Source organism: Musca domestica, unplaced genomic scaffold (assembly GCF_030504385.1).
Source record: "Musca domestica strain aabys unplaced genomic scaffold, Musca_domestica.polishedcontigs.V.1.1 36, whole genome shotgun sequence".
NCBI lineage: Eukaryota > Metazoa > Arthropoda > Insecta > Diptera > Muscidae > Musca > Musca domestica.
The window spans coordinates 6,195,468-6,223,452 of record NW_026712318.1 but is presented as its reverse complement, the minus strand read 5'-3'; the positions used below and the strand labels follow the sequence as shown (position 1 = coordinate 6,223,452).

The window sequence follows — 27,985 nt, the reverse complement described above, 5'->3', positions numbered from 1 at the left end:
ATAACGTACTTTTTTATATGTAGATCTCTTATCTTTTGCAAATAAATTGAATGCTATATCTATGGAGCATCTGTTCATCTGTTTTTATCTGACACTGTTTAGCTTTTAATTTCTATAGAAATTATCAGACCAATGTTGACTCTTTTCATTGATTTGATTTGACTACGGGCTATTTGGGCTTCGATATATTTAAAAATGTTCAAAATTTCTTTGTAGAGCTCCTCATTTGTTTTTATCTGACACTGTTTTCCTTTTAGTGCTATGAATGTACTTTAATTTCCCGATCGCTTTTCATTTCTATAGAAATTGTCAGACCAATGCTGACTATTTTCATTGATTTATTTATTAATTTGTTTGTTTTTTTTTTTTTAATATATTATAATAGTAAACTAATAGATGCTAATATAATAATAATAATAATGATGATTTAAAACAAAAATGTGTATAAAATAATAAAATAAAACCAAAACAAAATTATACGGCTGCTAACAAAATATAAAAGAAAATAATGAAAAGTTTTACAGAAATGGAAACATTTCAAAAAATACAGTTTTTTTTAGGTTTTAATGATAAATATTCTTGTTTGTTTGAAAATACCATTATTTTCAATTGCTATTTTAAATTTCAATTAATTTCTTTTTTTTTCATAAAACAGATATCATATTGTTTTGGAAATCCAGCAAATACATTTATAAGGATTTTTGTTTAAGGGTTTCTGTTTTATGATTTCTTAAAAAAAAGAAGAAAAATATAAATACATTTTTAAAACCATACATTTCTCCAGAACTTTTTTTTCAATATCATCTATTTATTTATTGATGTGAAATGTAATTACAATTTAGCACATTTTAAAACAGAGTACTATACTTTAGTTTCATATATGCAACAAACAAATTGAATATTTACAGCCTGTTCACCAAAATTATTTTTCTTCCAATTGCAAGGCAAATTACAGACAAATAGAATTTTTTGTTTTCGTACGTAAGAAAACAAAAATAGCTTTTTTCTATAGGCAAATTTTGGGTCAACTAATTCCAACACAAAAAAAGTATTGCCAAAGACGACAATCAAAAAATATCAATCGTTCATTTACAAAATTTAAACAAAGTAAAATATTGTGTTTGAAAATTGATATTTCACACAAAAGGTATGGTCCATTTCATCCGCTGTGCTGTGTCAATCTCAACAGGTGCGCTTTTTCGCTGTTCTAAATTCTAACCCCACGCAAAATTAGGCGCAAAACCGGGCAAAATCCCCATAATTGCAATGGGGTTTATGTCCGCGAGGATTATGGATGCAATCATTAAAAAAAAATTAACAAATTTTCTTTTTGGAAACATAAAGAAATTTTTGACAGCAGCTTTTACTCCCAGACGAAAAAAATAAATGAACTGAAATAAAAACTTGATTGTCTGGGTGGCAACTGCTTGTCTGCCTTAAAAAAGTTCTGTGAACAGGCTATTAAAATTCTTTCAGGCTAAAATATTTCATTATGAAATGCCGATTTTGAAGAGTACTGATTTAACAGAACCTTAAGAAGATAACAAGAGCTGTGAGATATTTTAAAAATAAGTAGGTTTTAACTTTCTAAATGTTTCATTCCATTTCAGGAATCTGTGTCTTGTCAACTTTGTAATTTGCTCTTAAAAGTCTACAGCCTTTGACATCTGTAACATTTTTTAAATCAACCAGTTCGTTTTTCTGCGATTTGGTTTTGTTGGTTTTTTGTCATGTTTTAAATGTTTAAAATTTGCCAAAATGTCAACTACATTTCTTATATGTTTTATTTCGGAAAGTAATGTAGGTTTTATTTTTGGGTATAAAGAGTTTTTTATCTTAATAGAATTAAGATTGTTCAGTTCCTTTGTATTACATTGTGTTCTTCAAATATACTTCTGTTTTTTTTTTGTTAATTATGAGGTGGCATATCATGCTCGATAGATATTAGTTGTCGCAAACTTTTGAACCACAGTATTCTCTTCTTAAAAACATTAGCAATTTGAATGTTTTTTTTTTTAAGGATTTTAATTTTACATTGAAATGAAAAATAGCTTAACAAGTAAAACATCAAATGAGAGCGCATCGACATGGTAGAGGATTATGTTTCTTTTCTCATTGGGGGGGTCCTATATGCAAAATCTATAACTTTTCAACTGAGGTGGTGTGGGTTGTTGGTTTGTTTTGTAAATGAGCTGCATGAGTTTGAAGTAGCTTGCATTACATAAATACATTGTTGTTTTTTCTTCAAAACATTTATTCTTGGCTGCAATTTTGGTTTCAATATTCTTCCTTCTTTTTTTTGGTTTCTCCATGTATTATACCTTCCCCTTTTGATGTTGATGTTGGTTTTTGTTTTACGTTGATTAGTAGTGTATTTTACAAAGTGTGTTGTTCTCTTTTTGTTTGTTTGTTTTATTTCTTTTATAAATATTTCAGTATTTTATTTATTTTTTGTTTTAAACATTTAAAAAGATGTTTGATTTGTTTTTTTTAATATATATTTTGTTGTTTTTGTTTTAATAAATTATGTTTTTGTTTGTTGTTGTTGTTTTCACACATATCCAAAATATTATTTAATTTTTGTTTGTTGTGTAATTTCCGTATTTTGCAAAAAATTTAAACGGACAATGAAACGAAGCTGTTGTATTGGGTAATGTTGCGTTTCAAAATATCTGCACAGGGTCCCAATACACGTTCAAATCTGCAATTAAGGAGAAAAAAATAAATGGTTAGTATATAAATAAGATTAGGATCAGCATATAAATTTATATAATATTGAGAAATATATATTTTATTCATGATGTACATTACACAGTATTTTTATACCCTTAGCCATATGGCTAGAGAGGGTATGAAAAATGAGATTAAAAAAACTGCAACCAAATTCAGACTGCTGTCATTTCTAAGCCACTCGTCCGTCAGCTGAAAAAATTATTCCATTGACAGCTCATTATATTGTTTACAAGCGTACAAAAGCATTTTGGTGATAAGTTTCCAGAAAAAAGATATTCGTGATGGAATTCAAGCGTGATAGTCTGATTTCTTTATATTTGGCTGGAAAACCAAAAGTGACTATCGTTAGAGCATTCCAGCATTTAAATGTGAATAAATCTTTTGTGTCTCGTACCATCGCTCGTTATCGTGATACTGGTAGCGTAGCCCGACGTCAAGGAAGTGGACGGAAGAAAACAGTAACATCAGCAGAAATGGCTCGAAAAGTAAAGAAGCGACTTAATCGAAACCCGCGTCGCAGTGGCCGAAAAATGGCTCGTGAGCTTAACATATCGCAATATTCCATTCGGCAAATATTGAAAAATGAGCTCGGGGTAAAGACATTGAAATTCCAAAAAGAGCAAGAACTTACACCGCAATAGAAAGAAAATAGACTCAAAAGGGCTAAAGGGTTGCTTCGCTTCGCCGAAAGTGGTGGACTGCCAAATTTGGTTTTCTCCGATGAGAAACATTCGTTGTCCAGCAGTTTGTAAACAAACAAAATTATCGTGTTTAGTTGTCAAAAGGGGTCAGCTGAAAATGTGCATCTTCGGTTGGCCACCAGAACTCAAGCGCAGGTCATGGTGATGGTGTGGGCCACCGTGGGCCATAACAGACGATGGTCGCTCTACGCTCGTATTAATCGACCGTGGCATCAGAATAAATGGCGAATATTATGGCGAAAATATTCTGGAGGGTGTATTAAAGCCTTGGGCACGCAAACAGACCTTGGACATTGCAACAGGGCTCAGCACCATCACACTCAGCACGAGCCACACAAGAATGGTTACAAAATGAGGTTCCTCGCTTCATTTCCAGGGCACAATGGCCACCAAAATCTCCAGATACTAATCCGTTGGACTATTGTGTCTGGAGTATTTTGGAAAGCAAGGTTGGCACTAAAAAATACCAAAGTGTCGATCACCAAGCGCTTCGCCGGGAGTGGGCCAAAATACCGCAGAGCAACATTCCGGCGGCATGCGACGGTTTCATTGGCCGTTTGAAGGCCATAATTCGTACTAAAGGTGACCGATTCGAACAAATCTAAACTTATTCTAACATTTGATGCTATTTCTGACATAGTTTGCTTTCATTCAATAAAATAAAAAAATGTAAGAATTATGGCGTTTGACTTTGTTGCAGTTTTTTTATCTTTCCCTGTTTATATTAAATATTGTCACCCTTTTGTGTGGAAGGTACCGGGAGGGGTGGGCCGATACCTGCCATCTTCACACCAGATCTTGCGTTAGTAAAAATATTGGGTTGTGTGAAATCCAAAGAGAATCGGGTGCTTATTTCACACGTTATAAGAGTTATTATTCACAATGTTGACCAGTTGTAGGAGACGTACCAGAATTAGTCCGATATATCTCATCTCCACATCAGATCTTGCGTTGATAGAAATATTGCGATGTGCCGAGTTTAAAAAAAAATCGGATGCTTATTTCGCGGATTGGGGGATTTACCAGAAGTAGTGGTCCGCTATATTTGTTCATTATACCAGATGTTGTGTTAGTGAAAATATTAGGATGTGCGAAATATGAAGACCATCGAACCCATATTTCACATTTTATAACAGTTATAATTTTTCCAAATGTTGACCCTTTGTGGTGTAGGTACCAGAAGGAATTTGATGGTTATTTCGTGTTTCATAATATCTCTAAGTATTCCTCCGAACTCAATCTAAGTTTGGTAATAATATTACAATGTATCAAGTTTAGACCAAAGTTTAGACTAGATCGGTTCCAAATGCCCTGAAACGGATTTCGTCCAAAGAGACCACGTTTTGGCCGTATCAAATTACATATACCCTACCCTACCCTCTCTAGCCATATGGCTGGGGGTATAAAAAATCAATATTGTTTATTTTTAAAATATTAGCATTTTTTCAATTTCCTATAATTTCACCAGCCTGTCAGGATTGTGGAAAATGGCAAATGGACTTGATAGTCCTCTTTTTTAGATCAAAACCCCAAAGAAGTTTCAGGTTCTTAGGCCAAAAAATTTTAAAGGCTTTATACAGTTGTGACCCTTTATAATCCCTATACTGTGAGATATATTTAGCAACACTTAGGATAGGGCTTTGAAATTTGAATTAAATTTGCGAAATAAACTTTCAAAACGGCTATGCACGTGTCTTTCAATTTTAGCTTTAAATTTGCGGGATTTTTCCTCTAATTATTTTTCGTGTTACATAGTGTAATTAAAATAATTAAAACAACAATAATAACCATTATTATTTGCTAATAATCAAACTCACCTCGCTCTATCTAATTTAACACATTTCAAGGGTCCTCTAGCAACAACGGTAGCAGCACGTGGTCTATCCAATAACAAAGCAATTTCGCCAAAATAGTCACTTGGACCCAAACGTCCAACTTCAGCGGGTTCGTCTCCTTGCTGCGTGATGTTACAGATTATTATTTCAATTCAATAAAAAAACAATTTAAAGTGATTAAAATTTACCTCAGCACGTATTTGTAATACAACAGCACAGCCTTCCACAATAATATAAAAATCATCACCAGCTTCACCCTGTTTAACAATCGTTTCACCATCATCGAATGTAACCGTTTCCAAGGCATCGGCCACCGTCAAACGTTCCCATTTATCCAAACTCTCTGTTGTGAAAAAGAAAAATAAAATCAACATTTTAATAAGGATTTTTGGTAGAAACAAGTAATTAAAGAACATAAATTGTCCGCCCCCTTTAGAGAAAAGTTGTAAAACATGGCGCATAAACTAAATCCATTTTCAAAATTTGCAAAACACATGGGTTGGTACGTTTCAAGAAAATCGATTCCGGGTTTCGTGAATGCAACCGAATGGATTGTGTTCAATATTGTAATTCCACAATGGGTCTTCGGTTTAAACTCCACCGCAACATCAATTTCTACACCTTACTTTGTACTACGTCGTCGGAACTTCATACAAACAAATCAGCGTTGGAAGAGTAAATTCCTTCGATTTGTGAGGTAAATGAGGGATCAGTCAAGATCAGATTAAATAATCTCAAACTAACCTACCCACCAGTACACCGCCCGATTATATAACCTCTGAACATCTTGACAATTAGAAAACTCATTCGGTTGAATTCAGAAAGTTCAATAAACGTTGAATCAGATTCCATTATGAAAACGAGTGATTTGTTAAGTATTTCCATTGTTCAGCGATGAAGCTTATTTTTGTCTTAAAGGAGACGTAACTGAGCCGAATTGTCAATTTTGGTGAAGCATTGCAAAAGTCACAAATTCATCCGGCAAAGTCACGGTTTCTGGGCTGGTGGCACCGTGAATTTTCAAATATTCTGTTAATCGTAACTGTGGATAGTAAGCGTCACCGTGAGATGATATCCAACTTCTTTGAACCCAAAATGCAAGAGCTTGACTGCACGACAAGACGGTGCCGCATGCCACACAGCACGCGTAACAATGGACTTATTGAGAGGTGAGTTCGTTGAACATTTTATTTGACGTTCAGGACTAGTTAAATGGCCGCCTAAAATGGGCGATTTAAATATCTTAGACAATTTTTTTTTTTTTTTGTGGGGCTATGTTAAAGCTTATATCTTTGCAGATGACCCTGATTCAATTGATGCATTGGAAGATAAATTGAATTATTTATTCGTAAGATCACGGACGAAATGATGGAAAGAATATTACAAAATTGAACTAAGCGGAATGACCATTTGAGGTGTAATCGCGGTCAACATTTGCATGAAGCAATCTTGAAACATTAAATTATATGGACCGTACTAGCAAACAAATAAAAATTTTATAAACTTTTCAGAATTTTACGATTTTTTGAAAAACTTTCCTATAACTCCGAAAAAGAAACACTCTTTATATTTGCTTGGAAAAAACTGTGTTTTTGGAATGCTACTGCCCATATTTTAACGAAAGGTGTAATATGGAAGCAGTTTCGGAAAAGTCATAGGCTTAGTGATCTGCCCTCGCTTATTATTAGCAAGTGAGATTCAAGCTGCGATTTATGACAGAGGTCGGCGGATTATTTCTTATGTCCTTACTAATACTTAATATATTTTATACCCTCCATCATTCTATGGAAGGTATATTAACTTTGTCATTCCGTTTGTAACTCCTCGAAATATTCATGACAGACCCTACGAAGTATATATTCTTGATCAGCGTAAAAGTCTTAGTCGATTTAGGTATGTCCATCTGTCTGCTGTAACAACGCTACGTTTGAAACGCATTGAGATAGAAGGATAAAATTTTACAGACATGTGTATTTTGCGGGTAGGCAGATTAAGTTCGTAAATGGGCCATGTCGGTCCAGGTTTTTGTATAGTCCTCATATAACGATACCTTCTAATATTCGAGATTTTTTATGATTTTAAAGACATTATAGTCCGAAATGGGTGCAAATGTTGTAACGGAAGATGTTAATGGGTATTTCAACCTATGACAGAAAACTGTCAATGCAGGTCCACGTTTTCGTATAGCCCCCATATAACGATACCTCCCGATATTTTTCTTTATTATTTTAGCGACATTTCTCAACGGAACTGTTTCAAATTTTGTATTTGAAGTTCGTAATGGGTACTACAAGCTATGAAAGAAAACTGCGTATACAGGTCCACATGCTCGTATAGGTCCCTCGCTTTATTCGGTATTTTGATGAATTTAGAGACATTTCTCACCGGATTTTTTTAAAATTTCGTATTTAAGTTCGTAATAGGTACTACAACCTATGAGAGAAAATTGCGTATACAGGTCCACATGTTCGTATAGCCGCCATATAACGATATCTCCCGATATTAGGTACTTTGATGATATTAGCGATATTTCTCACCGGGATCGTTTCAAATTTTGTATTTGAAATTCGTTATGGATTCTACAAGCTATGAGAGAAAATTGTCTATGCAGGTCCACGTTTTCAGGTATCCCCCATATAACGATACCTTCCTTTATTCGGTATTTAAATGATTTTAGCGACATTATTTGACGGAACTGTTTCTAATTTCGTATTTACAATTCGCAATGGGTACTACAGCCTATGAAAAAAAATTGCGTATGCAGATCCACATCTTCGTATAGCTCCCATATGACGAAACCTCCCTTTATTCGGTATTTTGATGAAAAAAAATTGAGTATGCAGGTCCACGTCTTCGTATAGGCCCCATATAACGATACCTCGCTTTATTAGGTATTTTGATGATTTCAGCGACATTTCTCACCGTTATCGTTTCAAATTTGGTATTTGAAGTTTGAAATCGGTACTACAGCCTATGACAAAAAAGAATTGCTTAAGCAGGTCCACATCTTCGTATAGCACCCATTGTTTCAAATTTGAGATTTGAAGTTCCGAATCGGTGCAGCCTATGACAAAAACCTTCTTATGTAGATCCACGTCTTCGTACAGGCCATATATAACTATCACCTAGGCGGTATTTTTTCGAGGGATTTTTTTTTTAAATTTTAAAGTTCCTTCCAAAAAGTTAGCTTTTTTGCTTTCTTACTTATTTCAGTTCAAACTTACCCAAAATCGAAACACGCGATAGGAATTCTTCGTACATTTTACGTTTGCGTATGGTGGAACCCATCAAAATTCGACGATACGAATCACGATCAATGCCCCACAGCTTGACATCAGTTTTGGCACGTACAGTAGCTGCTCTTGGTGTACCATAGATCAAGGCCAATTCACCAAAACTGCCGCCTTCACCAATTGTGGTAACCATTTCCGAATTGACGAAAACCTTTGCGAAAAAAAATAAAAATGTTACTAAAAATTGTATTCAAATATTCAAACAAATGACTACATACCTCCACTTCACCCTGATCGATCACATAGAAATTGTCACCCTCATCGCCCTGCTGTATGATATTCTCGCCCATTAAATGTGTAACGGGAAACATGGCATCGAAAATATCCGAACGTTCGTTTTCGTCCAAATGTGAGAAGAGCACATTTTTGGCAATGGCCTTGGACAGGGCAGCCATTGTTTTGTAGTCTTTGGGTACGACCTTTTTCACATAGCTGGTGGCGTCTTCTTCACTAACGGGTTCGGCGGAAATACCGCCACGTCGGCGTACTGGTGGGGCGGCTGTTTGTGGCATTGGACTGAGATCTTCACAATCGTCAGGGCTGGTTACCTGTTTGGTGGAATCAAGTTTGACTTGTTCCTGAAAAAAAATAGAAAAAACAAAACTAGGGTTAGGAGATGTTAAAGTGAGGGGAAAATAAATAAAATTTACATTCAAGAGAAACGGCAAAGGTACATGTTGCAGAGATTAGTTAGTAGATTTATGTTTTTCTTAGAAAAATCTGAAAAATTCAGTTTCCGCAACTATCAATTATCTTCTGGGCAAGTGGGAATGCCGTCAAAATAAAGAAACTGTAAACAAAGCTCCACAATGTGATAATCATCAGAACAAAATTTTGCAGAAACACGTTCTGTTACAGAATTTGCATTGAACATTGTTGGAATGCCAAACCCATTTGATATTCACCCACGGCCACTGTTCCGAAGTCTATACTTCTTTACACTACAATCCAACCATATTCACTGTCACGATTCCTTTTTGTGCGCTGTAAAATCATTTATGGAATATTTTCAACCCAGACATATGTATGTCCTTGTGGCCCATTCACATCTATAAGGGGCCATGAAGAAGATGGCAAATTAATTGACAGTCTGTAAAGCAACGGCAATGTGGAAGGAAAATCATTTACGTGAATATTTCAAATGCTCTTCCTTTGTGTGGATACTGCGTCGTACTTAGAATGGTCGTTATCCTTGTTGGCAGAAAATTGTGGTATTTACAACAACATCATTGCCATGACTAGTTAACAATTGTAATGTGAATTGCCAAGCTACATAGTTTTCTGCACTGCCATAAAAAAGTGCAAGATAGAAACTGAATAGGGACATTTTGAGGTTATGTTCTCTCTCAATCGAAGAGACATCAAAAGTTTGAATAGTTGTTTGGCTCCTCAATTATATTAAAAAAAAGATAAGTATCAGTCGGTTTTGCCGACCCTCAGCCAATGTTCGATTATTTTCAATATATTTAGATTTGAGTTATGAGTATTTAAATTGCTATGGACAGAATATTGTCCAATTCGTATCAGACCTAAATAAATTATCACAGATAAAAGCATTGAAAATTGTGACCCTTTGTGGGTGAGGTACCAGAAGGGGTTCGCAGATAGATATCATCTTCACAATAGATCCTGCCTTAACAACATTTTTCTGTGTGTGTGTAAAATTTGAAGAGAGTTGGTGCTTATTTCGCTTTCGGTGAGCGTTTTGTTTTTTAAAAGCTTGAATCCTATATAGGGGAGGTACCAGAAGGAATGGTCCCATCTCTACCGTTTTTTTACAGATCCTGTACTGATAGAAATATTCAGAAGTGCCAAGTCTGAATTGAATCGGATGTTAATTTCGCGTTTTATGAGCTTAATGGATATTCAAAATTTTGACCCTTTGTGGGGGAGGTACCAGAAGGAGTGGGCCGATATATCCTATCTTAACATCAGACCTAGGGTTAATAAAAATATTGGTATGTATGAAATTTGAAGACAATCGGTCTAATACATCAGATTTTATAAGAGTTGTCAAGTTGGCACTTGATGGAGTGGACCGATATTGTCCATTTTCACACTGACACAAATATTAGGATTTGCAAAGTTGAAGCAAGATCGGATTATTGCTTCTCTTTCTGTGCAAAAAATATTTTTTTTTGAAAATTTCGACATTTTGTGGGGGAGGTACCAGTAGGAGTGGACCCATATATTCCATTTTAACACCAGACCTTGGGTTAGTACTAATATTGGGATGTGTGAAATTTCAAGACAATCGGACTCATACATCACATTTTCTAGGAGTTGTAATTATTCAAAATTTTGGCCCCTTGTGGGGGAGGTACTTGATGGAGTGGACCGATATTGTCCATTTTTGCACCTGACCTAGCAGTGACGCAAACATTAGGAATTGCAAAGTTGCAGCAAAATCGATTTCTCCTTTCTCTTTCTGTGCAGAAAATAAATTTTTAGAAAATTTCAACATTTTGTGGGGAAGGTACCAGAAGGAGTGGACCGATATTGCCCATCTTCGAATTCGATATAACTTTGACAAAAATATTACGACGTACCAAGTTTGGACCAAATCGGATACTCCCTTCGAGAGTCATCGTGCGCACCAGCCAGACAGACAGACGGACGGACATCGCTAGATCGGCTCCAAATATTCTGAAATGGATTTGGTCCAAAGAGACCTAGGGTCTAAAACCATTATTTCGACTAGGCACGTTTTGACCGTATCAAATGATATATAGTAGCCATATGGCTGAGGGTATAACAAGTTAGGAAATATCAGTTGGTTTTGCCGACCCTCAGGCAATTGTTGATTTTCGTACCCAGCATTGCACTGATAGAAATATTAGGATTTGAGAAGTTGTAGCGTAATTGGACTATCCTTTCTCTTTCTGTGCTGTAAAATATTATTATTATTTATTTATTTTTTTTTTTTTTTGATAATTTCGACCTTTTGTGTGGGAGGTACCAGAAGGAGTGGACCAATATTGCCCATCTTCGAACTCGATCTAAGTTTCATAATAATATTACGATGTACCAAGTTTGGACCAAATCGGATGCTCCTTTCGAGAGTTGTCGTGAGCACCATCCAGGGTCTAAAACTTGTAAGTTAAATGAGGCACGTTTCGGCCGTATTAAATAATGTATACCCTCTCCAGCCATGTGGCTAAGGTTATATTAATATTGGTACAATTGCTCTGTTCAGAACTGCAAGAATTAAAAAGTTTTAACTACGATAACCGATTTTCCTTTTATGATATTGGAAAAAAAATAGTACATTCTTTCAGGTTCTGGAACAGAGCAAATTAATGTCACACGTGAATTAAAACTCCAGTCTCGTACAACCATCCGTTCTCTATAAATAATCCAAAAATCAAATTCTTCACTTGATTCAATATTCCCTGTTTTTCTAACTGCCAGTAATTCATCGACCCACTAGTTGAATTTTCATTAAATTTTTGTAAAATTATTCCAGAGGTTTATTTTTATACACGGCATATGCATACATTTATTTATTTTCTTTCGCTAAATCAAACAAAACAAAAAAAGAAAAGAAATCTTTTTGAAAGAATTTGTCAATGAATATCATTAAGGTTTTTTTTCCTCCTGACTCAAAACAATTCGAAATTTACAATTCATGACCTTTTTCCTTATTTCGATTGATAGAAATTCAAAAGACATGTTAATCAAATCAAATGCTACGTCAAGGTTTGTGACGCAACCCACCGGTTGTCGCCGCCGCCACATTGGACGCCACTCATTTATCATGCACAGAGACAGAAGAGACCACCAAAGAAACAAGTTTTCTTTTTTTCAATTGTCAATTTTTGTTGTTGCAAAAAATAGAGTATTTTACAGCCAGTTCCACGATATCGAAAGAACACGTTCGCATAACTTTTACACGACAAACAGCTGATTTCCGTTCCACTAAAATCCATCAGAACGAAAATTTGCACGAAAATCAAAGCGAACGAAAACGTAAGCATTTCAGTGTAATTTTGCGTTCCACTATCTTTTTTCTTCCGTACGCATGCGAACACAAATGTCAAAATCAGTCACTTGTGTGTTTGCTATCGAATAATAACAATTAAGGAAAATTGTTTTAACATTAACATTGCTTGATTGAAAATGGAAACAAAAATGTAAGTAAAAATAATAAATGCAATTTAATATGTGAACAACAAATATATATTTTTTTATTTTCTCAATTCCAGCACGAAAAAATCATCAACTACACAGCTGCGGGCACTAGTATATGGAGGAGAATCCTATGTTCACCAGAGGAGTGCCAATTTTTGGAAGCAGCAGAAGAAGTTTTAAATCGGGGCGGATTTGGATAGTTCTGCAACCGGGCACCCACTTCTCTTCCATCATATCCAAAAGAGCCCGAAAACTTCCTTCGACACACGAAAATTGGCCACAAACCTTGAAAAAATTATTATTATTATTTTTTATTATTTCAAAAATGTAAAAATACAATCATACTTACTGGTTGTTAGGTACTTCAAATAAATTCGAAGCATCTCTTAAATGCCTCCGTGGCACATTTTGAACCTCCTCCACATCATCCATAAAAAATAGGGCTACGGAAATATTCTTTTTTTATTTTCTAAGAGCACAAATAGTTTGAACACAATCAATAGAGTTTTTATTTTGTTTGTTTATTTACAATTTGTTTGTTTACAACTGAAATGTCAGTTGAGACAGAGCCACTGCTGCTTTTTCGCGTTTAAATTAGACATTTGGCGCTTTTTTTGCCTTATTTCGCGATTAATTTTTCCAAAAAAATATTTAGCAACACTGAACCACGTAAGGCTATGCGAAAGAAAGAACGAAAGTTAGTGGAACGCATTCTTATACGAAAGTGAGTGAGTAGCCTTCGTTCGCACAAATTTTCTTTCGAGATCGTGGAACAGGCTGTTACATTTGCAAAACAATTTTGATTTGGTTTCGTTGTTTTTGTTGTTGTTACTTTATTATATCCCGCTATTCGAGTTGGCCAGAAAATAAGAAAAAAATTAAATGAATGAAAAATGAACAGCCTGTTCCACGATGTCGAAAGAACACGTTCGCACAACTTTTACACGACAAACAGCTGATTTCCGTTCCACTAAAATCCATCAGAACGAAAATTTGCACGAAAATCAAAGCGAACGAAAACGTAAGCGTTTCAGTGTAATTTTGCGTTCCACTATCTTTTTTCTTTCGTACGCATGCGAACACAAATGTCAAAATCAGTCGCGTTTATATTAGACATTTGGCGCTTTTTTTTGCCTTATTTCGCGATTAATTTTGCCAAAAAATATTTTGCAACACTGAATCACGTAAGGCTATGCGAAAGAAAGAACGAAAGTTAGTGGAACGCATTCTTATGCGAAAGTGAGTGAGTAGCCTTCGTTCGCACAAATTTTCTTTCGAGATCGTGGAACAGGCTGGAAGTGTTTGAATGTCACTAAATACACACAGAGATATGTAAACTAGCCGTTAGCAGTGCAATATGTCAATACGTCTCTTTCTCACCTTTGACAAGCAATGAACCTTGCTACCGTTCAGACAGAGTATTTGGTGTGCAACATATTCGATTATGCTATGGAATACATAATCGCGGATTAACTTACTTTTACATTCTCAAGCCCATTTATGTTGGGTGTTTGTAAGTTTTAAAGTGCAAAATGCAATGTAAATTAAAATGAGGGGTGATATTTTTACTAGAACACATAGGGTAAAATTAAGAAACATATGAATTTATTCAAAATTACACCTTTGACAAAATGTATATTTACAAAACCATTTTACACAAATGAGAGATGGAAACATGTTCTTAATAAGTTAAAATAGTATCAGTCGGTTTTGCCGACAGATATATACCCCCAACATTGACTTATGATTATTCAAATTGTAGAGACCCTTTATGGGTTGGGTTCTGTTGTAGCAATTGGCCAATATTGACCAATTTGTATCTGACCTCGAACTGATATAAATATTACAACGAGCCAAATTTGGACTATATCGACTCCTTCTTATACTTTATATGAGATATATGCAATTTTTTGGAAAATGTGGAAATATGCGTGAGGTAACAGATATAGTGGACCGAAATATTCCATTTTCATATTTCATATAATACAGACAAATTATGACAGATATAAGTATGGGAAATTGTGACCCTTTGTGGGTGAGGTACCAGAAGGGGTTGGCAGATATCTATCATCTTTTATTTATCAGAAGGAGATTACCGATACATTCCATCTTCACAGCTGATCTTTTGTCAGTAGAAATCATGGCATGTATGAAAAATTAAGAGAACAGGATGTTTATTTCGCTATCTTTGACCGTTTTGTGGGAGAAGGAATCGACCGATCTCTACCATCTTTATAACAGATCATGTGTTGATAATACTGTTCAGATGTACCAAGTCTCAATGGAATTGGATGTTAATTTCGCATTTTATGAATTTCATGGATATTTAAAATTTTGACCCTTTGTGGGGGAGGTAACAGAAGGAGTGGACCGACATTTTCACACAGGACGTTGGGTTAATAAAAATATTGTAGTATGTAATTTGAAGACAATCGGATTCTTACATCACATTTTATAGTTATGATTATTCAAAATGTTAACCCTTTATGGGAGAGGTACTCGATGGAGTTGACCGATATTGACCATTTTCTCACATGACCTAGCACTGATCCAAATATTGGGTTTTGCAAACTTGGAGCAAAATCGCAACAACCAGCCAGACGGACGGACGAACATCGTTAGATCGACTCCAAATGTCTCTACAGGGTGAAGAGAAAAAACAGCAACCAACTTCAGACTGCTGTCATCTCTAAGCCACTCGTCCGACAGTTGTTAAAATTATTCCAGTGACAGCTCATTATATTGTCTACAAGCGTACAAAAGCATTTTGGTGAGAATTTTCCAGAAAAAATGTTATTCGTGATGGAATTCAAGCGTGATGGTGTGATTTCTTTACATTTGGCTGGAAAAAACAAGTGGCTATCGTTAGACCACTCCAGCATTTAAATATGAATAAATCTTTTGAGTCTCGTACCATCGCTCGTTACAGCGATACTGGTAGCGTAGTCCGAAGTCAAAGAATTGGACGGAAGACAGCAAAATCAGCAGAAATGGTTCGAAAAGTAAAGAAAGGACTTGATAGAAAACCGCGTCGCAGTGGCCGAAAAATGACTCGTGAGCTTAACATATCGCAATATTCCATTTCGCAAATATTGAAAAATGAGCTCGGGGTAAAGCCATTGAAATTCCAAAAAGTGCAAGAACTTACATCACAAGAGAAAAAAAAATTTACTCAAAAAAGCTAAAGAGTTGATGCGCTTGGCCGAAAGTGGTGAACTGCCGAATTTGGTTTTCTCCGATGAGAAAACATTCGTTGTCCAGCAGTTTGTAAACAAACAAAATGATCGTGTTTACTTGCCAAAGAGGTCAGCTGCACCTTCGGTTGGCCACTAGGACTCAAACGTCGGCCATGGTGACGGTATGGGCCGCCATAACAGCCGATGGTCGCTCTCCGTTTGTATTAATCGACCGTGGCATGAGAATAAATGACGAATATTATCGCGAAAATATCCTGGAGGGCGTTTTAAAGCCTTCGGCATGCAATCATTTTCGTCGCAGGCCTTGGACATTCTAACAGGACTCAGCACCATCGCCGCACCCAGCACGCACCACCCAAGAATGGTTACAAAATGAGGTTCCTCGCTTCATCTCCAGCGCACAATGGCCACCAAAATCTCCGAATACCAATCCGTTGGACTATTGTGTCTGGAGTATTTTTGAAAGCAAGGTTGGCACTAAGTTTAAATAATAGGGAGGTACTATTACATGGGGGATATACCAAAATGTGAACATGCAAAGGCAATTTTCTGCCTTAGGCTGCATTATCCATTACGAACTTCAAATACAAAAATTTGAAACAATTCCGGTGAAAATGTTGGGAGGCACTGTTATACTTTAACCTGCACACACAATTTTCTGTCTTAGGCTGTAGCATCCATTTCGAACTTCAAATAACAAATTTTAAGCAATTGCGGTGAAAAATGTCGCTAAAATCATCAAAATACCGAAAGTCGAGAGGTACTGTTATATGGGGGCTATACCAAAACGTGGACCTACATGGCCCTTTTCCAATACCAAAAGTCCTGCAGACATAGTATACATTTGAGTATAATTTTATCAATCTACTTCATTTCGTTCGTAAGCTAGAGTGATTTTCACAGACGGATAGACGGACAAAGGGACGGACGGACGGCGCTAAATCGACATAGAATGACAAACCTAATATACCCTCCATACTATTGTGAAGGGTATAATACCAAAGTGTCGATCACATGAAGCAAGCGCTTCGTCGGGAATGGGCCAAAATAACGCAGAGCAACATTCGGGTAAAGTGTGACAATTTCATTGGCCGTTTGAAGGTCATAATTCGTGCTAAAGGTGACCAATTCGAACAAATCTAAATTTATTTTTAAATTTAATGCTATTCCTATTTGCTTTTATTCGATAAAATTAAAAAAAAAATGTAAAAATTATGGCGTTTGACTTTGTTGCAGTTTTTCTTTTATCTCACCCTGTATATCTAAAATGCACGGATTTCGAGAAATCTTAATTCGAAAATTTTCAAAAGTGTGAAAAATACCCCTTCTATTTAGGTTACTTTGCGATGTAAGTTTTCAAAACGCCGATATAAGTGCCTTCCATTTATACCTCTACTTTCCGTAATCTACTTGTTTTTTTTTTGTAATTATTTTTTTTATTGCACAGTGTAATTTAGAAGTTCTAACAAACATAAACACCTCGTGTTTAAAATGCGTATATGGGCTAGATTATGAGTTTATCAACAACTAAGCGTTTAGTACACATTGATGACGAAGGTTGGTCGTCCGTCATGTGAGAATAATTTTAAAAGAATGCTTTCGAATTTAACTGAATGGAATCAAAGACTGGCTAAGTGGCTGTTTGGATGGCAGGTTGTCGTCTGGCTGGCTGTTTGTCATATTCGGCGTGTCATCGAGTTGCCGAGGACTGTGGGGGTATTGTTTTTGCTCCAATCTTGAAAAATGATATGATCGTCGTCACTTTTTGCTTTCGAGATTACCATGAAATTGTTTTGCACCCTCTGCCGAGAACGTGGTTAAAAAAATTGATGGCAGTTCAAGTGTTTATCTCGCTCACAACGTCTAAAAATGGATGTTGGTTTGGTTAGATTGATGGCTTGTTGATAGGTTTTTGTTGTTGATGTTGTTCTTGTTGGTTGCCTCAATGATGTTGAAGTGTTTGTAGAACTTTTGATATGTGTGTGTCTTTTATAAAATACCATGATGACAAACGTATGATTTTTAAGGTGATTTTTTTCTAAATTCCATTGAAAAAGAGAAATAAAAAAAGTAATCAACAGGTGTTGTAGTATGGCTTGGTGTGGTGTGGGTGTTTAAAAGGTCTATTAAATGCTCGACGATTTAGAGCATGATTTTGATTGATTGCTTCTTTTGTGCGGGTTTTTTAGAATGAAGAGTAGGTTATGGTAGGCAGGGGTCGGTCATGTGTCACTCAAAGTCTGTGTTCTAATATGACCTAAAATAAAACTTATTTTAGGAGGAAAGTACTTAAAGATGAAAATTAAAAAAAAGCTAAATTTCGAAGGAACTTGAAAAATTTCTAAAAAAATCGTAAATTAATTAAACGAAAGCCTTTATATAGGGCTATACGATGATGTGGACCTGCATATGAATTTTTTGACGTCATATACTGTAATACCCATTACGAACTTCAAACACGAAATTTGAAACAATTCGGGTGAATGCTAAAATCATCAAAATACCGAATATATGGAGGTACTATTATATGGGGTCTATACCAAAACGTGGACCTGCATAGGCAATTTTTTGTCATAAGCTACCCATTACGATTTTTTAATACGACATTTGCAACAGTTCCGGTGAATAATGTACCCCTTACGATTTTTTAATACGACATTTGAAACAGTTCCGGTGAATAATGTCTCTAAAATCATGAAAATACTGAATTTTGGGAGGTACCGTTGTATGGGGGCTATACGAAAATGTGAACCTACATATGCGATTTTTTGTCATAAGCTGTAGTACCCATTACGATCTTTCAATACGACATTTGAAACAATTCGGGTGAATAATGTCTCTAAAATCATAAAAAAATACTGAATTTAGGGAGGTACCGTTGTGTGGGCGCTATGCGAAGTCGTGGGCCTGCATATTTAATTTTGTGTCATAGGCTGTAGTACGCATTACGAACTTTAAACACAAAATTTCAAACAATTCAGGTGAATGTTGTCGCTAAAATTATCAAAATACCGAATATAGGGAGGTTCCGTAATATGAGGACCATACGACAACGCTGAGCTGCATATTCAATTTTCAGTCACAGGTTGTAGTACCTATTAGGAACATACAATACGAAATTTGAGAGAATTCCGATGAATAATGTCGGTAAAATAATCAGAATACCGAATACAGGGAGGTACCGTAATATGAGGGCTATATGAAGATATGGACCTGCATACGCAATTTTCAGCCACAGGCTATAGTACGTAGTGCAAATACGAAATTTGAAACAATTCCGGTGCATAATGTTGCTAAAATCATCAAAATATCAAATACAGGGTGGTACTGTTACATGGGGGCTATAAGTGGACCTATACAGCTTATTTTCAATAGTCCTACAGACCAAATAAATATTTGAGTAAAAATATATCAGACTAGTTTAATTCGTTCAGAAGCTAGAGTGATTTCCACAGACGGACAGACAGAGTTGTAGGGTCCAAAATATACAGGATGAGATGAAAAACCAACTTCAGAATGCTGTCATTTCTAAGCCACTCGTCCGACAGCTGTTAGAATTATTCCAGCAACAGCTCATTATATTGTTAACAAGCGTACTAAAGCATTTTGGTGAGAATTTTCCAGAAAAAAAAGTTATTCGCAATGGAATTTAAGCGTGATAGGGCGATTTCTCTATATTTGGCTGGAAAACCACAAGTGGCCATTGTTAGAGCACTCCATCATTCAAATCTGAATAAATCTTTTTTGTTTCGTATCATCGCTCGTTACCGTGGGCTACGCTACCAGTAGCCCGATGCTAAGGAAGTGGACGGAAGAAAACAGCAACATCAGCAGAAATGGTTCGAAAAGTAAAGAAACGACTTGATAGAAACCCGCGTCGCAGTGGCCGAAAAATGGCTCATAAGCTGAACATATTGCAATATTCCGTTCGGCAAATATTGAAAAATGAGCTCGGGGTAAAGCCATTGAAATTCCAAAAAGTGCAACAACTTACACCGCAATGGGAAGAAAATAGACTCAAAAGAACTAAAGAGTAGCTTCGCTTGGCCGAAAGTGGTGAACTGTCGAATTTGATTTTCTCCGATGAGATAACATTGGTTGTCCAGCAATTTGCAAACAAACAAAATTATCGTGTTTACTTGCCAAAGAGGCCAGCTCAAAATGTACACCTTCGGTTGGCCACCAGAACTTAAGCGCCGGCCGTGGTGATGGTGTGGGCCGCCATAACAGCCGATGGTAGCTCTCCGCTCGTATTACTCGATCGTTGCATCAGAATAAATGCCGAATATTATCGCGAAAATATTCTGGAGGGTGTATAAAGCCTTGGCCACGCAAACATTTTGGCCGCAGACGTTGGACATCCCAACAGGACTCTGCACCATCGCCGCACTCAGCACGCGCCACCCAAGAATGGTTACAAAATTAGGTCCCTCGTTATGTTTCCAGCACACAATGGCCACCAAAATCTCCGGATACCAATCCGTTGGACTATTGTGTCTGGATTATTTTGGAAAGCAAGGTTGCCACTAAAAAATACCAAAGTGTCGATCACCTCAAGTAAGCTCTTCGCCGGGAATGGGCCAAAATACCGCAGAGCAACATTCGGGCAGCGTGTGACGGTTTCATTGGCCGTTTGAAGGCCATAATTCGTGCCAAAGGTGATCAATTCGAACAACTTCTAAAATTTGATGCTATTTCCGACATTTTTTGCTTTTATTCAATAAAATTTAAAGAAAAAAATGTAAAAATTATGGCCTTTGAGGTTTAAGGTTTTTTTATCTCACCCTGTACATCCAACGCCCAAAATGTATGTATGTCCCACTCTCTGACAATTGTAATGAAATCGTTTCACATTGCAATTAATTTACGCCAAGCACGTGGTTAACCAACAACAACAACAACAAAATTAATAAACAAATATTTCATTTAATTGTCCATATCACCGAACCCACAATATTTTTATCCATAAAATATATACATATTACAGCAGCAGATCTCTTAATCACTTGAATTTGTATTTGAGATACACACACACAGAGAGAAAAATGTTTATAGGTCGCCTCGTTTATTGAATCGTCCCCCTCATCCGTTCGTCATTCAATCAATGCCTCTTTGCCTATTCAGGGACATTGTTTTGGTAATTGAATGGAAATATTGTTGCCGGTCGGCATATCAAATTCATTAATTAATTGGATGGAAGTATCGTTTACACTTAATGGAAAAACATGGAAGCAAGCTGTGGCTACGCAATGGCTGAGTAAGAAGAAATAGATTTGTTATACCACCGAAAAAACATTGAGATAACTCAAATGCATATAAAACAGGTAAAAGAGTATCGGGCGGTATTGCCCACAGCAAATGTTCGATTATTTACAGTTATTTTGACTGCTGTTTTCGCGTTTTATCAGCTTCATGACTATTCACCAGAGGGCTACCAGAGGGAGTGGACCGATCTCTGCCATTTTCATCGTAGGTCTTGTGTTAGTAGAAATAATGGGATGTGTGAAATATGAAGAGAACCGGATACTTATTTCGGATTTTATAATCGTTTTTGATTATTAAAAACTTTGGCTCTTTGTGGGGAAGGTACCAGAAGGAATGATCCGATCTCTACCATCTTTATAACAGATCTTGTGTTGATAGAAATATTGAGAGCTGGCAAGTCTGAATGGAATCGAATGTTAAGTACGCGTTTATGAGCTTCATGGGTATTCAAAATTTTGAACCTGGGGGAGGTACCAGAAGGAGTGGACCGATATGTCCCATCTTCACAACAGATCTTGTGTTAGTAGAAATGAAGGTATTTGTGAAACATAAAAAGAGCCTGATATTTATTTCGCGTTTTATAACCCTCACGGATATTCAAAATTTTGAATCATTGTAGGGGATGTAACAAAAGGAATGGTCTGATCTCCACCGTTTTTTATAATGTTAATGTCGGATGTTAATTTTCTTGTTTTATAAGCTTCTTGAATATTAAAAATTTTGACCCTTTGTGGGGGAAGTTCCAGATGGAGTAAACCGATATGTTTCATCTTCACACCAGACCCTGGGTTTATAAAAAAATTGTGATGTGTGGAATTTGAAGACAATTGGACCCTTACATCACATTTTATAAGAGTTATAATTATTCAAAATTTTGACACTTTGTGGGGAAGGTTCCAGAAGGAGTAAACCTATATTGTTCATTTTCACTCCTGACCTAGCACTGATACAAATATTAGGATTTGCAAAGTTGGAGCAAAATCGGATCATCCTTTCTCTTTCCGTGCAGCTTTATATTTTCTTTGAAAATGTCGACCTTTTGTGGGGGAGGTATCAGAAGAAGTGAATCGATATTGCCCATCTCTAAACTCGATCTAAGTTTGACAATAATATTACGATGTACCAATTTTTGTATCAAATCGAATACTCCCAGGCACGAGAGTTATCGTGCGCACCAGCCAGCCAGACTAGCAGGCGGATGGACGTACATTACTAGAACCACTCCAAATGTTCTGAAACGGATTTGGTCCAAAGAGACTTAGAGTCTAAACCGTTATTTCGATAAGGCACGTTTTGGCCTATCAAATGATATATATCCTCTGTAGCCATTTGTCTGAGGGTATAAAAAGTAGATTAATGTTGACAAAAAAAGTTTTTTTTTTTTTTTTGGGTCAATTTTTCTGGGACTTTTATCGAGTACATGCCTGAAAGTAGCATAAAAATTCATTTTTCCCAAAAAGTGTCAAAATAACAAATATTCTAAACAAAATAACGAAATAAATTTCAGAATAAACCAGGTATCTAGGTCTAAGACTTTTTAAGAAAATTGCATTCGAAATTTATATTTTTGCATGTGGAAATTATGTCTACGCATTTTACTGTCAATTCAACACGTTCCCATTTTAAATCAAAATCTGCCTTAATCTTACATTTTTTGAGGAAAGTCTTAATGGAAGAAATGTTCTAGACTAAATCTCATTGTTAGTCTCTGAGCAAAAGAAATGCGTATTGTTAATATGTATCGTAAAAAACTGTCACCAATTTTGGTTTCCAAAAGACCTTCTTTTATTTTCGACACATTTAGCACTTTTTACGATATTCAAATGTTTTTAATCATTGATTGAAAGAACTTTGCCAATTTAGTTTCATGTGGGGTTTAAACCTTAAATTTCAATGAAATTTTGTCAATGGGAGTTGTTCTTAAACCTGTACTGTGACGGATGTATATACAGGGTGAGATAAAAAACAGCAACAAAGTCAAATGCCATAATTTTTAACTCTTTTTCTAATTTTATTGAATGAAGGCAAAAAAATGTCGGAAATAGCTTCAAATTTTAGAATAAATTTAGATTTGTTCGAATTGGTCACCTTTGGCACGAATTATGGCCTTCAAACGGCCAATGAAACCATCACACGCTGCCCGAATGCTGCTCCGCGTTATTTTGGCCCATTCCCAGCGAAGCGCTTGCTTGAGGTGATCGACAACCTTGCTTTCCAAAATACTCCAAACACAATAGTCCATCGGATTGATATCCGGAGATTTGGTGGCCATTGTGCGCTGGAAATGAAGGGAGGAACCTCATTTTGTAATTATTCAAGGCTTTAATACACCCTTCAGAATATTTTCGCGATAATATTCGACATTTATTCTGATGCCACGGTCGATTAATACGAGCGGAGAGCGACTGTACAAAATATTTTGTACATACTTTTGAGTGCGGTTGAGGCGCTGGGAAAAACTAGCAATAAACAATCAATATTCAAAAATTACATATTTCCTAGCCGCCATAAAATACCACATGTGAACAATTCGGTGATCTTGTGCGCTGACGCATACGATAATGTGTCAGATAATAAAGGTTATGACCCACACGCACAGATGTCGATGCGCTCAGTAGATGCACAAGACCACTACAATGAAATGATAAGCAGCCCTGCAATGTTCTAAATTCAATATTAGAATAGAGAAGAACAATTGTGTGGCTGCGACTAGGTTAAGTTAGATTAGTTTCAGTAGTATGTAAGGGAAATATTTTTGAAATAAAACTAGAATTGAATCTACAGCCAAACCATTCGGTCGTATTCTTTTCTCGCCCTTTTACAGCGACCATCGGCTGTTATGGCGGCCTACACCATCACCATGGCCGGCGCTTGAGTTCTGGTGGTCACCCGAAGGTTCGCATTTTCATCTGACCTCTTTGGCAAGTAAACACGATCAATTTGTTTGTTTACAAACTGCTGGACAAAGAATGTTTTATCATCGGAGAAAACCAAATTTGGCAGTTCACCACTTTCGGCCATGCGTAGCAACTCTTTGGCTATTTTGGGTCTATTTTCTTTCTGTTGCGGTGTAAGTTCTTGCACTTTTTGGAATTTCAATGGCTTTACCCCGAGCTCATTTTTCAATATTTGCCGAATGGAATATTGCGATATGTTTGGCTCACAAGCCATTTTTCGGCCACTGCGACGCGGGTTTCGATCAAGTCGCTTCTTAACTTTTTTCGAGCCATTTCTGCTGATGTTGTTGTTTTCTTCTGTCCACCTTCTTGACGTCGGGCTACGCTACCAGCGATGGTACGAGACACAAAAGATTTATTCACATTTAAATGTTGGACTGCTCTAACGATAGCCACTTGTGGTTTATCAACCAAATATAAAGAAATCACACCATCACGCTTGAATTCCATCACGAATAACTTTTTTTCTGGAAAATTCTCATCAAAATGCTTTTGTACGACGCTTGTAAACAATATAATGAATTGTCAAGGGAATAATTTTAACATCTGTCGGACGAGTGGCTTAGAAATGACAGCAGTCTGAATTTGGTTGCAGTTTTTTCATCTCACCCTGTACATGTCAATATATCTGTGTGAGTAATGTTTGTCAAGTTGAAAATAAAACCGTTTTTATGCTTATTATTTCTATATGAATTAGGGGTGGTTGTTGTATTTTTTTTTTCTTGTTCTGCCTTTTCAAGTGACGTAAAACTCTGAAGAGCAATAATGTGTAAAATATTTTGCTAATATTAAACACACAGACATTATAGTATAAAACAAACAGTGTGCCATAAGAGTAGGTAAGTGAGTATGTATGTATGTATGTCTGTGTTTATGAGCTTTTCATATTTTTAAGGTCATTTTGAAAATGGCAGTGCCGTAGATTTTTTAGGCTTTTCACATTTCTCTTTCTCTTTTATTTTAGTTATATTTTTCGCTTCTACTCTCATTCCACACATACTTGTTTATTCATGTACACATGTACATATTTACAAGCATTTGTGTTGTGGGCAAAAAAATTCTTGTTTGTCATCTATGACGTAGTATGAATTACGTTATAAATATTTACTGAAATTGAGGCTATTTGAGGCTGTGGGGGAAGGGGGTTTTTTGTGTCAACAACACCCAGTCTAGTGGAAAATTGTTAAAATATTTGCCACAGCCAGATTAGAGTGGCTGCAGTTTTTTTCTGTGTTTTGGTGAGAGTGAGTGTGTCGTTGCGCTTTAGGGTCTGCCATTGCTCTCATCCTATCATCACTTTGTGGCCTTTTTCACAAAATTGATTAATAGTTCGGGGAATTGATAAATGTTTTGGTTTTTTATGTTTCCTTTTTTTGCATGTAATTTATCGATGAACATAAATTAAAATGAAGATAAGAGAAATTGAATCATGTTGGTGGTTTAAATTTGTATACCGATAATTTCAATCGATCGTTTTTTTTTTTTCAATTTCCTGAAATTTTAACTAAATTATGGATTCTCATAGCTTTATATATGAATGGTAAATCCACGCTACTTCTTTGGCGAAAAGTTTACTTTAAAATTTTATTTTTCATACCTTCCCCCATACATAAAAACATGTATATATCTCAATTCCAGGTAACATCAGAGATCTAAATATCAATTTCGGGGATTCCAGCCCTATCCCTTCACTCAATACCAAATTTAGTACCATTTAGTACTTTTCGTACAAATACAGGACGCATTTCCAAACCACTGCCAAATCTCTAACACAGGTACCATCAGTAATTTTAATATCAAATTTTATCCTTATCCCTTTCCCCAATTCCTAATGTAGTACTATTTAGTAGTGTTTGAACAATTACGGTACGCAATTACGAAACCATCTCCAGAACTCAATACCAGATACGAACAGAGACCACCCTATTTTATTTTGGAATTCCAGCTCTACACATACACTCAATTCCAAATTTAGTACCACTTAGTACTTTTCGTACAATTATAGTACACATTTCGAAAAACATGTTTATATCACAATTCCAGATAATATCGCAGGCCTTAATATCAAATTCGGGAATTCCAGCCTTATCCCTTCACTCAGTACCAAATTTAGTACCACTTAGTACTTTTTGTACAAATGTAGGACCAAACCAAATCTCAAATACATATACCATCGGTAATGTAAATATCTAATTCCATAATCATACAGGTTGAGATGAAAAAAACTGCAATCAACTTCAGACTGCTGTCATTTCAAAGCCACTCGTTCGACAGCTCATTATATTGTTTACAAGCGAACAAAAGCATTTTGGTGAGAATTTTCCAGAAAAGCAATTTTATTCGTGATGGAATTCAAGCGAGATAGTGTGATTTCTTTATATTTGGCTGGAAAACCACAAGTAGCTATCGTTAGAACACTCAAACATTTAAATGTGTATACATTTTTTTGTGTCTCGTACTCGTTACCGTGATACTGGTAGCGTAGCCCGACGCCAAGGAAGGGGACTGAAGAAAACAGCAACATCAGCAGAAATGCTGCGAAAAGTAAAGAAGCGACTTGATCGAAACCCGCGTCACAGTGGCCGAAAAATGGCTCGTGAGCTGAACATATCGCAATATTCCATTCGGCAAATATTGAAAAATGAGCTGAGAAAGAAAATAGACTCAAAAGAGCTAAAGAGTTGCTTCGTTTGGCCGAAAGTAATGAATTTCCGAATTTAGTTTTGTCCAATGAGAAAAAATTCATTGTCCAGCATATGGTTCCTCGCTTAGTTTCTAGCGCACAATGGCCACCAAAATCTCCGGACACCAATCCGTTGGACTATTGTGTCTCTGGAGTATTTTGGAAAGCAAGGTTGGCATTAAAAAATACAAAATGGTCGATCACCTCAAGCAAGCGCTTCACCGGGAAGGGGCCAAAATGCCGCAGAGCAACATACGGGCGTCGCGAGACGTTTTCATTGGTCGTTTGAAGGCCATAATTCATTCCAAAGGTGACCAATTCGAAAAAATCTAAACTTATTTTAATATTAAGTTGTTGCAAAATGCTCAAAATGGCCTTACCCCCTGGTAAACATTACCATCGTTCTCCACTAATAAGCAAACGTTGTTTTTATAAAAACAACAATAAAGGGGTTAAGCCTGACCATTTTGCAACAAAAAAATACTATGATATCCCGAACAAACAAGCCAACACTGTTCTTATTCTAAAATTTGAAGCTATTTCCGACATTATGGCGTTTGATTTTGTTGCAGTTTTTTTTTTATCTCACCCTATATATTTAGGTGCGGTACGAAATGGGCAATATTCGCTTATTCCTTCGGAACCTATTCCATAAAGGGTCAACAATTTGAATAATCATAAGAGAAGTCAAATTATATTTAAATAATGGAACATTGGCTGGGGTTATACACCTGTCGGCAAAACCGACTGATACTTTTTAACTTTTTTGTATATAAAGACTGCAGAAGACACTATATACCTAGTATGTAAGGTTTCTAAGTAAGCTTAATCAGAAAATTTCCAAAAGTGTGAAAGAGAGGGGGACTATTCAGGTTAATTTGTGATGTATTCTTTCGAAACGCAGATACACGTGCCTTACATTTTTAGCTCTACTTTCATAATCTGCTTGAGTTTTTCCTGCAATTATTAAAATTTTTTGAATTTTTTTCGCACAGTGTAATTAGACAATATAACATTTCTTCTATAATTAAATTTGACTACACCTCTGTTTTTGTATTTCCCTATAACGGGGTTTAACATGCGATCTTATGAATGGGCGTTTGTCACGCCATATATAGTGTCACTGTCATGAACATTGGGGAGATTAATTTTGATTTAACGGCTTGTAACTGTCACACAAAAATATATCT

At 36.1% G+C, this 27,985-nt stretch overlaps 1 protein-coding gene and 2 long non-coding RNA genes across 6 annotated transcripts in view; 1 reads left to right on the top strand and 2 right to left on the bottom strand.

The window, feature by feature from the left end:
* Positions 1-288: 288 nt before the first annotated feature.
* LOC101894317 (cAMP-dependent protein kinase type I regulatory subunit) overlaps positions 289-27,985 on the bottom strand; it is a 100,042-nt gene continuing 72,345 nt past the window's right edge. For all 4 annotated transcript variants that reach the window (XM_020035493.2, XM_059125903.1, XM_020035494.2 and 1 more), the window contains 5 exons: positions 8,781-9,140; positions 8,494-8,713; positions 5,458-5,612; positions 5,252-5,391; positions 289-2,701 (listed from right to left, as the gene is read on the bottom strand). In XM_020035493.2, coding sequence (XP_019891052.1) covers positions 2,617-2,701; positions 5,252-5,391; positions 5,458-5,612; positions 8,494-8,713; positions 8,781-9,140 — 960 coding nt within the window. In that variant the 3' untranslated portion in view covers positions 289-2,616. The remainder of the gene's footprint in view (positions 2,702-5,251; positions 5,392-5,457; positions 5,613-8,493; positions 8,714-8,780; positions 9,141-27,985) is intronic.
* On the top strand, positions 12,452-13,084 carry LOC131803936 (uncharacterized). Its single transcript, XR_009342837.1, has 2 exons — positions 12,452-12,695; positions 12,768-13,084. It is a non-coding gene; the product is annotated as an uncharacterized LOC131803936 (long non-coding RNA).
* On the bottom strand, positions 12,821-13,355 carry LOC131803935 (uncharacterized). The gene is made up of 3 exons (XR_009342836.1): positions 13,223-13,355; positions 13,043-13,162; positions 12,821-12,978 (listed from the first exon to the last, which is right to left on the bottom strand). It is a non-coding gene; the product is annotated as an uncharacterized LOC131803935 (long non-coding RNA).